Source organism: Gopherus flavomarginatus, chromosome 2 (genome assembly GCF_025201925.1).
Source record: "Gopherus flavomarginatus isolate rGopFla2 chromosome 2, rGopFla2.mat.asm, whole genome shotgun sequence".
Lineage (NCBI taxonomy): Eukaryota > Metazoa > Chordata > Testudines > Testudinidae > Gopherus > Gopherus flavomarginatus.
Window position 1 is genome coordinate 259,960,628 of NC_066618.1, and position 13,802 is coordinate 259,974,429.

Sequence of the window (13,802 nt, forward strand, 5' to 3'; positions counted from 1 at the left end):
CCACTTTTATCCTGTAAAAATAGCTGCTTATTCTACTGGAGGCTTTCTGTTGAACAGAGCAAGGCTTTTTACTTCTCCGTTCAGCGTTATAAATAATGCAGCCCTTTACCTTTGTACTTTCAATGCATTGTTTTCATAAGAGTCTTCAAATATGTATAAAGTTTTTTTCTAGCATGTGACTAGATTTTGTATTTTCACATGCTAGAAAAACTTTCTTTGCTCATTTATTCAGGCTGGCCTAATAGCGTTTTCACTTTTCCTCTGTTTCTTTTTTCAATGTGCTAGCAGATCTCCATCCTGATGTCTCTGCTGCTGAAACTCCTGCGAACTATCAGCATCATTCTCCTGGACCTTCATACAGGAAAGAACAATATTTTTCTAAGGGGCAAAATAGAGCTGAGAGAGGTAGAGGAAGAGGAGGTTGGAGAGGAGGACGCCAGAATGTTTCTCAAGAAATGCCTAAATACGTAACAGGTAAGTGTCCAGAGAAATTTTTGCTAGAAGTTACCATGGACTGATGGTTCAGGTCCATGGCTTTTTGTTTTTAAATGATAGTAAAATCTGGAAGAACTGAGACCATACTTCCGTTTTATCAGGTTTTTTCCCCTCAGTAGAAGTACTCTTCTGGATTGAAACTAACACTAAATCTTTAAGCCACTTTTTTAGTATTGTGGATATAAATGTACTTAGTCACAAAGATGTACACATTGTGGATTTTTGTAGGTTAGAAAAATGAATGATGTCAATGGACCTACATTTTTAAGATATGTCTGTACTGCACACTTTCAGCAGTATGTAGAAGACATATGCTACACATCCTCTAGCGCTGATATAATCAACAGTGTAGATTGCGAGGCACTGCTTAGGCATGTAGGATAAGAACATGCCTGAACCCTGTGGGTGCATACCTTACTTATCCAAGCAGTACCTTCCCCATTGTATTAGGGGTAGGGAACGGCTTCCATATAAGGAGAGATTAATAAGATTGGGACTTTTCAGCTTGGAAAAGAGACCACTAAGGGGGGATATGATAGAGCTCTATAAAATCATGACTACTGTGGAAAAAGTAAATAAGGAAGTGTTGTTTACTCCTTCTTATAACACAAGAACTAAGGGCCACGAAATGAAATTAATAGGCAGCAGGTTTAAAACAAAATAAATGTCTTCATGCGGTTCACAGTTAACCTGTGGAACTCTTTGCCAGAAGATGTTGTGATGGTGATGGTCAAGACTATAACAGGGTTAAAAAAAGAACTAGATAAATTCATGGAAGATAGGTCCATCAATGGCTATTAGCCAGGATGGGCAAGGATGGTGCAATGTTGCCTCTAATTTCTTCCATGCATGTGTGGAATAAATTTTATGCGCACCAAGGTATGTGCAGATGTGCGCCACTAGTAGAAACAAAAAACCTAGATAGAATATATGTGTTTAAAAAGTTACTATAGGGATAATTACTTCAGCCAGGACAGGTTAGGCATTTTAGAACTCACTACTCAAAAAATTAAATTGAAGTGTAAGAGAGAAATAAAAACTATGAAATGCATAGATCAGTCAAAAACATAAAATAACACACTTTGAAAGAATAAAATTACAGAGAATGTATGTGCATTGCAGGAAGTACCAAGAAGTAACAACAACAATAATACAAGTATATGTTGGGAGGGGAGAGTGAAAAACTGTGTGGGCGTGACACAGAGATGAGGTGTGCTGGCTGTTGGGGAAGTTTCTGATAGAGGCTGTGCATTGTCTCTTTAAGGCATTCACTGAAAGCTCTCCTGCTCTGTTCTGATCCCTGTCTCCCCTCCCTTCCCCTCATTCTGCGGAAATGGGGGTACTTGGGCAGGCAGGAAGGGGAAATAGTGTCTCTCAATGATTACCAGCTGTGTTCATTCCTTCTGGGGCATCTGGCATTGGCCACTGTCGGAGGACAGGATACTGGGCTAGATGGACTTTTAGTCTTACCCAGTACGGGCATTCTTATGTTCACATAAATTAAATGCTGTTTTTCTTTGAGAAAAGCCTTCAAATATGGAAGCAAAGGGGCAAATAAAGCACTAACTTACATAAAACACACTAATTTACATGATTTGGCAATACTGTATCAATTGGTGAACTTGAATCAGAGTGCAAAATCAGTGCTATCTGTTAGGCAGGCATGATTATCAATGAATTTTTAAACATTCTGCAATACTGTAATTGCTGCCCTTTTGGCTATCCTCACCGCTAGTTGTTTTTTTTGGCTCTGAACGCTCAAAACAAATTATATAAATTCCATTTTCAATTAAATTAAATGTGATCTAAGGAAAATATTCAGCAAGGCTTTTAGAATCATGTGCTGCATGACTGGTTTCTGCTGAGAACATCAAAATACTGAAATTTCAGTAATAGGGTACAACTATTTGAGTAGTTTACTAAACAAAACAAAAGTTAATGTTGTAAGTCATTAGTGAGTTATGGCAACAACGTACTACAATTCCATAGTTACACAATTTTAAAAGTGCAAACTTTATTGCTGCAAAACTTTTGTATCCGCTTGTGTTATTAAACAAAATAAGCAAAAGGTAAGCCTCTCATTTAATTATTTTTCCATTATAGCACCTCTGCATGTTTTTTTTTCATTTCAGCATCTACCTTTGCTCGAGCCCGTGCTGCTGAAATCAGTGCTATGTTGAAGGCAGTTACACAGAAGTCTTCCAATTCATTAGTTTTTCAGACTCTGCCTAGGCACATGCGAAGACGGGCCATGAGTCACAATATTAAACGCCTACCTAGACGGCTCCGTGAGATTGCCAGAAAAGAGGTACAAGTTCACTTACAGCATTTGGTGTCTAAATATGACAAGTCTCTAAACGGCATCGTTTGGTTAATTTTAAATAATGTTTTGTCTGTTTTTCCCTTCCTGCTCTTAGTGTGTGCATGGTTCCTCAAACTTCTTGTTACTACCACTGCGAACCCTAGCATTCCTAATGTGTATTCTGAGTAATTTAAGGGTGACTGACTAAACGGCAGTGAAATACTTATTCACGGGAGCCCTCAGCCATCACTTTAAAGCAATCAATTATATCTTTAAACAAATCTGTATTTGGTAAAATGACTGGTTCTGAAATCAAAAGATCTTGTCACTGCAAAGATTCTGAACTCCGAATATAATTTCAAATAATTTTTTTCCAAAATACAGATGTTTATACTAATATATTATGTTGTATTATTCTGTATGGTGTGGCCTTCAGTGTCCTCTAATGTCACTTATGCCTTTAACCTGTATATTAGGAGACTTAAACTTTAAGACTGACGACTCCTAAAGCCAAAAAGCAAAAAACTCAGTTTCATGTCTTTTGATTAAAAATAAAATAAATAAATGAAGTGACTTGGTTCTCAAACTTCAGTGATGCCCCTCTGGCAATTCAGGTTCTCTTCAGCTTATCCTTAAAGATAATGATTTAAAGGTATATTGCTATTCAAAAATCTTTAGGAAAAGGACAAGGGCACTCAGTATCCTTAAATCTACCTCTGACATCCCATATGGTCTGATATACAGTAAAATTAATTATAAGTGCTAACAGTTGTCAGCCACTTGTCTGAAGAGACCAGTATCTATTTGCAAAGGCTAAAAATCACCTGTCTGCAGGATTTCCTGAGTGAGCTGTAATAAACCCTGGCAGCAGTCATGAATAGTGCAGGATTCTCTATTCAACTCTGCTGGTGCACTTGAAGACTGATTTTCAACACCCTCGGTCTTTCTGTATATTAGTTATCAATGTGTAGTATATTTGAATTTTTGTGCAGAAGTTTGGACAATAGGCAATCAAACTTTTTTTTTCCTTGATAAAATTCTAAAATTAACTTTTAACCTCAATGTTCTTGGGTGAAGGCTAGCAGGCTTTGGTTTTTTGTAAGTGTGTAAAATGAGATTTCTCTCCTCCAAATTAAAAAAATCTTACTGATGAACAATAAATTATTATTATACCATATGTTTAAGCTATAAATGTGTTAGCAATGTTCAACGTCCTCTAATCTAGAACAGCCATTCTCTTCTATAGAAACTTACTTGTGCTTTCAATCTTGTCACTGAAAATATCGTCCATTCTCCTGAAAACATAGGCAGAGAAAGCTGTGCATCAGAAAAAAGAGCATTCAAAGAACAAGTGCCGAAAAGCTCGAAGGCGTCATATAAACCTGGTGGTGGAGTTTAATCGCAGGCAGAAGAAGAATATTTGGTTGGAAACACACATTTGGCATGCAAAAAGATTTCATATGGTGAAGAAATGGGGATATTGCTTAGGAGACAGACCCACAACTAAGAGCTATAGGGCTTGCTACCGAGCCATGACAAAACACTGCCTTCTTCAGGTATCATGATTGCAACAGTTTCGCTTACCTTGCCAAGATGACTAAGCAGTTTACCTTTAAATTATAATAGCTGTCTCACTAGAGCACTCTTGTAGTGAAGCATGTATAATTTACTAGCTATTAATACGTGATGTTACAAAATGTCTGTGAGGTGGAGAATGATTGGCGGGAAAGAGAATGAAGCAAACAGACTTTGTCACCATAAAAGCTAGGAAACTAATCCCTAGGACAGCATCTCAAAGAGGGTGTTCTCTATGGCAAACATTATCATGGAATTTGTTTCCTCTGTTGGTCTAACCTCAGACCATTTGGGCTGTAGTAAGAGGAGGCCCTGAGTGTTGTCAGATGCTACCGATGTGGTGCTCTGTTCAATGTTGATATCACTCGCCTGCGTGTGTGTGTTCCCTCTGTGTGCTGTCCCAGCTCTGCGCAGATAGCTAACACAGCAGACCCAAAGAGAACCCCCGATGACCAAAGACTCTAGTAAGGTACGAAGGCACGTCGACCAGGTTTATTGCTGTATTGGGCACAGTAGTAGTTCCCTGTAGATTTCTTAATCTAATTCAGGGCATACTACAAATATGTGCCCAGGGTCAATGGACTCGGCTCAGTCAGTGGCGGGACTTTCCACTGCCCCCTGAGCTGGACAAAGACACCACCCCAGGGATGCATTCTTATACACAGGTACAAACAAGTTACACATCACTTCTGATGTATTGAGGTGCAACCCTCTACGTAGTAAGGTGCTGCCTCTCACCTTGTACATGTTGGTTCGAACAAAACAATTCTATCAATCATATTACCCTTTTGGCCCTGTCATTGGGATGGGTCAGCCTGTTCCTTGTTATCTGTGTGGAATGTGCAAGCATGTGAATGTTCTGATATCTAGTGTTCAGTACCTTTTTAGGTATGTATCTTCTTGCAGCATCAGCCCTTTCCTTGCCAGCTTCTGTGAGCAGGGCCAGCCTCTGGCTCACAGCTTCACTTTGCTTTATGTTAGCAAAGTCTTGACTATTACTTTAGTTCAAGCCTCTGATACCGAAATTTATATGTCAGGGCCTCCTCTTACTACATGGGCCTTACATAAGAAATGCTTGTGGAATCAAAACTGGCAATTAGCAAAGGAGGTCAAACTTTTTCTTTTAAATAAACAATACAGAGTAAGCAAAATTCAAATTACTATGTGTCTTTGACTTTAATGTTAAGTTATTTAAGCTCTTGTGTCTGATAAAAGTCTTGAAAGTTATCTGTTTAGCATCTCTTATGAGAGTTTGTTTTTAAACCAATTCTAACTTCAAAGTATCTTTTGTTTCAGGATTTATCATATTACTGTTGCCTGGAGTTGAATGGAAAAGAGGAAGAGCTTCTGAAGGTGCTTGCTCGGATGTGTAGTATAGATACAGGTAAAACTTCCATAAATATTTTAAAATGAAACTAAGCTTATAGAGACTAAAATCTGACGCATGGTGCAGAAAAATGCAGTACAATAAAAATGCAGTATAAACTGAATTCTTGTAACAATGCCACCTCAGAGCTCTGGTTATATTAAGTCGTTGAAAAATCATTCTGTGGAGATGATTGGAGGAAAGTAGTGGGTACTAGAGTTGGGATAGCTTATAAGAGTCTTGTTAGAATCTCAGCTGTCAGTTGGGAGAGAATTTTAATGTTTTTTTACACCAGGATCAGGCCGCATGGGTTGCAGCTTCTTGCTGGTGGTCCATTTGTAGAAAGGTTTTGAAATAGATGATTGATTGATTTATTTTTTGAATCTTTTTATGTGCATATGTTTTTCTCCAGGACCAACTTTTGCTGCTGTGCCTTGTCTGTCTGGAAGGCTCCAGGGCTCTCTGGTCCTTTACCGTGCAGATCGCTACCCTGAGGATTTGCTTGGTCCTATTACTTTCATTTGGAAACCCAAGCATGTGTCGGGTATTACTTCTGAAACTAGACAGCTGTGGATCTGGACACATCCATCCCTTAAGCAGGTATATCTGATATTTTTTTTGTCTCTTCATAGTTGAACTTCAGGCTTTTTATCTCTTTGAAATCTTCTCTTTGGGAAATCTGAAATGCAGTAACTTTCTGATGGATTTGGGGAAGCTGAGTGTGGTATATGGGCGCACAAAGAAAGTAAAGCAATTTCCAGTTTCTTCTTGCATCCTGTAAGACACACAGGCCTCTAGTAATGTAGACATTATGTATACATTTTCATTTGCTATGTTTTTAGTAAGTTTACATTAATGGAATTTAATAAGTAGCTTTTGAAGCAGCTTGGGCTTTGAGCTTTGATAGTGAAATAAATTTTCAGAGTTTCCCAGACAAGATGACATTTCTAGAATTTCTTACTGTGGTCATGAGATCTCAGGCCCTGAGAAAGTATAAGCATGAGATGTGTGTATGGGTAGGGAACAATGAATCATAAGTCATGTGCAGGAAAATGGCCAGGCCTTAATGACCAAGAAGCCATTTGGGAGCCCTAACTGTTGACTTAAATAAAGGGAGTCAGGATTGTTTTGGTGGTGTAGTCATTTCCTGTTGGAAAAGCATCTGAACTTGTGGCTGTGACAAAGAACCAGTACCCAAGGAAGGAGGGCTGCAAGAATGGACCAAAGGTCAGACTGACCTCACTTGACCAGGATTGGACAATGTGGTTGTGGTTTGAAACTTGTTTCTCTGATTCAAATCAGAAGATTGCTGGGGAGGTCCTGTATATGTGTATGTGGAAGGTGGATGAGGCATAGTAATAGCATGTGTGCATAAGCCCCTAGTACAGGTTAAATGCAAATCTAATCTCTAATGATATGTAGTAATCTTGGGTACATAAAAATATTCTAAACTTAACCCCATTGTTTCCATAAAGGAAAATATAAACTAAGTAAACTACATAGAGACTGTAAATAAGCTATTTAATCATTGGTGTTATGTTAACTTGTGATTTGATTTGCTGACTGTGTTCATGCAATGATTTTACCAGTTGTTGTTCTCTTTTCAGTTAATCAGTTGTAATTTGTATTAGTCAGACCAAGGAGTTAAAATAACTTAATTTACACTGTAATCTCAATTTTCATATTGTTTAGTACTTTAGGGAAGTACAATACATTAGTCTTGTAGATGTGTTTGCTGTTGAACAAAAGCCATAAAACAGTTGTTGTTGTGTGTGTTTTGTTTAAGTGGCAGTGAGGCTTAAAAACAACCTTAATTAGATTGACTTTAAATATTAGTTAAGCAATTGACTTGGGTCCTGAAAACCCTATATTACTACTCTATTACAAATTATAAAGGTGGCTGATCTTGCACAGAAATAAGTTCTTACTAGAATTTTCTCTATTCCTTCTGGCTTGTTGCCGTGTCTCCTAATGCAATAGTTAATTGTAAGCTTGAAGTAGTGATGACTGTTTTTCCCGACCCCACCCATAACAAGCTGAGCTAGGAACTTTATTTTTTTTTTTGTGGTCTGGCATTTAACTACATAACTTAAAATTCTGTAATTAGCACACATTCTTTGTCCAAAAACTCATTGGAGCAGAGGGACTGGATCCTGGATATTTCACCTCTCAAAGGAGTGTTCTAGCCCCCAGACTATAGAGTTGTTCTCGTGCTTACTGGAGGGGGTGGAGGGAGAGTGATTGATTCATTTATTTATCCAGACTGGAACAGCTTCAACAAGAGAGACAGGAAGTCCCACTTCAGACAGTCACACAGCCTAGTGGCTAAAGCGCTTACTTTAATGGTGGCCAGTCCCAGTTCAGGTCCCTTTTTCCCTCGCTGGAGGAGAAGGGACTTGAACCAGGGGTCTCCCACATAGGTACCCTAAGCACTGGGTTAAACATCATGATGGAGGTTGTCTTCTTTCCTGCCCCAACCCAGCATTTTATATATGCTTCTCTACATCAGCCTGATCCAGTAGCTGACATCTGAACATGCTTCCAGATCAGGCCCCGCAGGCAAGTTGGGTGGACGAACACCTGTCTTCTCTCAGTTTGTGCATTGCTCTGAGGCTTAGGTATCTGGACACCTGGTGTGGCTGTGCAGTGCATGTGCTCGGAGGCAGAAACATAAGTACCCAGGGAACTTTCACTGCAAAAATGTAGGCAGTGCCAAGTGAGTTTAAGTGCCTACAGGGTTTGAGGGCAGCTGAGCAGGGGCTTTATGAATTACGTGGGGCCTGATTCTGGGATTTGGACATGTAAAATGGCAGTGAGGTGAATATAACCCTTATAGGAAGGAAAAGCAGCACAACATAATTCTGAAACTGTATCTTAGATTTGTATCTTACAAATAAATTGCTAATTTTGCTAATGCAAACTCAATATATTTTTTTTTTCCTTAGGACATACTGACTGAGCTAAAAACAGTCTTTCAGTGTTCAGAGCCTGTAGAAACCTGTTCCCCTGAACCAATTGTCACATTGCTTCAAGAAGAAAAACAAACAGATGTAGTTATGATTGTCGGCAAGAAAAGGAAGAGGGAAGACAATGAAGGAGAAAAAGCTGTGCCAGTGAAAAAAATCATTGGTAATGGAACCAGAGTTCCACTTCAGTCATACTGCTGGACATCACAGACTACTGGCGTTGTGATCAGGTATATTCGTAGTACCAGAAATTTTTAACCTTAGAACTTGAAATTAGCTAGAATCTCTGGGATTTTAAAATCCTGTTGACTGATGTGCTATTCATACAAACTGCATGAATGAATACTTAGTTTCACACTTTGTATTTTTATCTTTTTCAGTGATTTGACCATGGAGATTCTTCGATATCGGTTGATTGGCCCACTCTCACACTGTGTCCTTACAGAAGCACTGAAAACTGCTTCTATCCAAACTGTAAGGAAATCAGCAATTTACACGTCTTGTGATGCACAGGCTATGTCACTAGAATAGTAATACCAGTAATTCATACTTAGACTTTTTAAGATCAGAAGGAACCATTAGATTATCTGGTCTGACCTACTCCTTTCTATCACAGGTTATTACATTTCGTCCAGTTACTACCAATGTATTGAGCCCAATAACTTGTATTTGACTAAAGAATACTTTCCATTCAGGTGTCTGATTTGGGGGGCTCCTGAAGAAATCAAGTGTAAAAAATTAAAGCCAACAAAACCTCATTGCTGTGGAGCAAGCACTCGGGTTTTCAGAATAGTCATATATTACAACATTCATAAGATGGTCAGGCAGATTCGAGGTTCACTCTATCATACTGTAGATTAGTGTTTCTCAACCAGCAGGTTACCACCCCTAGAGGATGTCATGAAAGGCAATCAAAGGGGTTGCGAGCCGTTGAAAATTTTTGTTACAGTCTAAAGCAAAAAATCTGTTTTCGTGCACACCCTTACCCTTTTAAGGTCTAGTATTTTCTTGAAACACACAAACAGGCTTACTGTTTTTCTCTTATTTTTAACACTTTGTTTTATAGTAAACGTAGGTGGGTGGGAGGGTGTCACAAATCTCTGACCTGAATAAGGGGTCACTGACCTAAAAAAGATTGAGGAAATGCTGTAGACTGTTACTGATTCTTCAGTTTTGGGTCAAAGAATTAAACTGGCTGATTTTTTTGCTGAAGGAAGACTGGAAAATGCAGTATTATAGGAATTAAACTCAAGTTTCCAGATTAGATGTCAGTAAAAATGAAGTTTACATTCAAAATTTGAGGAGGAGGAAAAGCATGTTTTGTGGTAATTTATTTGATGTACATATACATACAAATACTATAGAAAATTAAGTCAGTGTTTGGATCTGCAAAACCCTTCAGAGGCCACTTAGCCTCCCTCACAGGAAATCATTGTTTTCCAGGAGATGGCAGATTCAGAAACAGAACTTAACAACTGGTGGGTAGAAAACTGCAAGAATTCTGAGAGGGTGTCTCTTCATCAACGTCAAGAAGCCATCTTTGAGTTGTTGCAAGGTATGTAGTAGGGGATTTGAGGAAGGAAACATAGAAATCTTCAAACTATGATACAGTTTAATAACTGACATGGTACACAACTAGTGCTTCTAACTGCTGTCTCATGCCTTTTATTTCCTCTGAAAAAGTTGATTGACATTTTGTATGGTTTTAAAAACACATGGAAAATTCAGTTGTCCTCTAGAGTTACTGTGCTAAAAATGGAGAATAAATCCGGTCATTAAAGTGTGAAACAGTTACTTCATTTCTGCGCTAAGTGCAAATCGTGATGTAACCTTAACTAACATTACTACCGTTGTTTCCAATACTGGGTGTCTATTAAACTATTAGTGATTCTTCAAAAATACATGTTAAACTGTATGTTGCCTCTCAGGCTTGCAAAGGTATCCAATTCCAAGGCAAATATATATATCAAGTAAAGAATACAGAGAAGACTGTTTCAGTTCATCGTTTGTTTGTTTTTTTTTTCCTGTTTGATAATTTCTGTTTCACGGTGATGTGTATTTTAAAGGCATAAGCTCTCCATCAGAAATTGCGGCAGGTACAATACTGGGCCTGACTGTTGGGGATCCTCGAGTGAATTTGCCAAAAAAGAGGTCAAAAGCCATGCCAAATCCAGAAAAATATCAAGGTAAAGTGCTTAATTCATATTGTGACTATAATAAAACAGGATAGGGTACAAGATCCAATTTATGCCCTGCGCTTTATTTCCATTTAGTCTACGCTTCTGTGTATTGCATGTTGTCATTCTTTTCTGATGACACTCCAATTCCAACCCCCTTTTTGCTGCATGTGAGAACAGAAACTACTTGAAAACTATTTAGCTTTAAGGATAGCAGTTGTAAGGAAGGGATTTGCACCGAAGCTGGTCTTGTGCTCAGTGGAAGCCTCTGTCTAACCATACAGATGATCCAGGTTCGAATCCTGGCAAGGCCAACCAGGTGCTAAAAGTTAAGATGTAACACTGCCAGTTTCTTTTCTGCTTTGATCATAGTGGCACTGCTTGTATCTGTACAAGAAAAGATCTAGTGTTTCCATTTTAAACTCCCTGTCTGCTGGAGGTTAAAACTCAACTGCAAAAGCTTATTACTTGAGAAAGGGGAACTAATGAAGCCAGACAGGAAAAACACAAAGCACACTTTATAATCTAATGTATCTGTTTTCACAAGTTTATTAAAATGATGTCACAGTAGTCTAGTATAGACTAATCTGAGTATCTCAAAGTGAAAGCAGTTACATACAATGGGAGTTATATAAGTTTAGTAATATGTAGGCATGTTGAGTTAAGGAATAATAAAATATTGCCATGGTTGTTCTGTCCACTTAAGGGAACATAGCAGTAAGCTAGCTAATAGCAGAGAATAGGAGAACTATAAGGCCCCAGAGACTTGGAAATATTTTCTTTTAATGGACTTCCTACAGAATATTGCTAAAACAATCTTTCCTTCCTGTCACTTAGACTGTTACCTATTCCATCCACAAACCTTCCATGGAAAACTCAGTCTTCATCTGGTTCCTGTCAGGGCTGTACAAAACTCCCTTCCTACCTTCATCTGCTATCTTCGTTCTACAGGCCTCCCCTTTGTATCTGTCTTCCTTTCTAACTCGTGTGCCTGGAACAGTCTACCTCATTTACCATTTTGTCCACCTTTTTTTCATTCACATCCCTTTTTAATATGTTGCTGTATCCCTGACCCTTACTATAGAGTCCTAGACTTTAGGGTCAGAAGGGACCAATATGATCATCTAGTCTGACCCCCTGCACAATGCAGGCCACAGAACCCTACCCATCCACTTCTATAACAAACCCCTAACCTATGTCTGAGTTATTGAAGTCTTCAGATTGCGGTTTGAAGACCTCAGTCTGCAGAGAATTCACCAGCAAGCAACCCATGCCCCACGCTGCAGAGGAAGGTGAAAAACCTCCAGGGCCTCTGCCAATCTGCCCTGGAGGAAAATTCCTTCCCGACCCCAAATATGGCGATCAGCTAAACCCTGGGCATGTGGGCAAGACTCACCAACCAGCACTCAGGAAAGAATTCTCTGCAGTAACTCAGATCCCATCCCATCACAGACCACTGGGCATACTTACCTGCTGATAATCAAAGATCAATTGCCAAAATTAAGCTATCCCATCATACCATCCCTTCCATAAACTTATCAAGCTTAATCTTAGAGCCAGATATGTCTTTTGCCCCCGCTACTCCCCTTGGAAGGCTGTTCCAGAACTTCACTCCTCTAATGGTTAGAAACCTTCATCTAATTTCAAGGCTAAACTTCCTAGTGTCCAGTTTATACCCATTTGTTCTTGTGTCTACATTGGTACTATGCGTAGATAATTCCTCTCCCTCCCTAATATTAATCCCTCTGATATATTTATAAAGAGCAAGCATATCCCCCCTCAACCTTCTTCTGGTTAGGCTAAAGAAGCCAAGCTCTTTGAATCTCCTTTCATTTCATTTTCATTCCAACCATGGAAAACATAAGACAGGTTTTCCATTCCTCGGATCATCCTAGTAGCCCGTCTCTGAACCTGTTCCAGTTGGAATTCATCCTTCTTAAACATGGGAAGAACTGCACACAGTATTCCAGATGAGGTCTCACCAGTGCCTTATATAACGGTACTAACACCTCCTTATCTTTGCTGGAAATACCTCGCCTGATGCATCCTAAAACTGCGTTAGCTTTTTTAATGGCCATATCACATTGGCAGCTCATAGTCATGCTGTGATCAACCAATACTCCAAGGTCCTTCTCCTCTGTTGCTTCCAACTGATGTGTCCCCAATTTATAACTAAAATTCTTATTATTAATCCCTAAATGCATGACCTTGCACTATTCACTATTAAATTTCATCCTATTACTATTACTCCAGTTTACAAGGTCATCCAGATCTTCCTGTATGATATCCCGATCTTTCTCTGTGTTAGCAATACCTCCCAGCTTTGTGTCATCCGCAAACTTTATTAGCACATTCCCGCTTTTTGTGCCAAGGTCAGTAATAAAAAGGTTAAATAAGATTGGTCCCAAAACTGATCCTTGAGGAACTCCACTAGTAACCTCATTCCAGCCTGACAGTTCACCCTTCAGTATGACCCTTTGGAATCTCCCCTTTAACCAGTTCCTTATCCACCTTTCAATTTTCATATTGATCCCCATCTTTTCCAATTTAACTAATAATTCCCTGTGTGGAACTGTGTCAAATGCCTTACTGAAATCGAGGTAAATTAGATCTACTGCATTTCCTTTGTCTAAATAATCTGTCACCTTCTCAAAGAAGGAGATTAGGTTGGTTTGGCACGATCTACCTTTAGTAAAACCATGTTGTAATTTGTCCCAATTACCATTGACCTCAATGTCCTTAACTACTTTCTCCTTCAAAAATTTTTCCAAGACCTTACATACTACAGATGTCAAACTAACAGGCCTATAGTTACTGGGATCACTTTTTTTCCCTTTCTTAAAGATAGGAACTATGTTAGCAATTCTCCAGTCATATGGTACAACCCCTGGGTTTACCGATTCATTAAAAATTCTTGCTAA

The 13,802-nt window shown here is 38.9% G+C and overlaps 3 protein-coding genes across 4 annotated transcripts in view; 2 read left to right on the forward strand and 1 right to left on the reverse strand.

Annotated features, from left to right (window-relative positions):
* NIPAL2 (NIPA like domain containing 2) overlaps positions 1 to 13,802 on the reverse strand; it is a 434,384-nt gene that overhangs the window by 280,445 nt on the left and 140,137 nt on the right. The gene's annotated exons all lie outside the window — the stretch shown is intronic.
* ERICH5 (glutamate rich 5) overlaps positions 1 to 13,802 on the forward strand; it is an 801,722-nt gene that overhangs the window by 50,611 nt on the left and 737,309 nt on the right. The gene's annotated exons all lie outside the window — the stretch shown is intronic.
* Positions 1 to 13,802, forward strand: part of POP1 (POP1 homolog, ribonuclease P/MRP subunit) — a 40,474-nt gene that overhangs the window by 4,739 nt on the left and 21,933 nt on the right. Inside the window, exons 3-11 of one of the 2 annotated variants that reach the window (XM_050940697.1) lie at positions 286 to 474; positions 2,628 to 2,803; positions 4,105 to 4,353; positions 5,669 to 5,756; positions 6,151 to 6,338; positions 8,684 to 8,934; positions 9,085 to 9,178; positions 10,148 to 10,259; positions 10,771 to 10,890. In XM_050940697.1, coding sequence (XP_050796654.1) covers positions 286 to 474; positions 2,628 to 2,803; positions 4,105 to 4,353; positions 5,669 to 5,756; positions 6,151 to 6,338; positions 8,684 to 8,934; positions 9,085 to 9,178; positions 10,148 to 10,259; positions 10,771 to 10,890 — 1,467 coding nt within the window. The remainder of the gene's footprint in view (positions 1 to 285; positions 475 to 2,627; positions 2,804 to 4,104; positions 4,354 to 5,668; positions 5,757 to 6,150; positions 6,339 to 8,683; positions 8,935 to 9,084; positions 9,179 to 10,147; positions 10,260 to 10,770; positions 10,891 to 13,802) is intronic. The other variant, XM_050940698.1, reaches the window with a different exon arrangement.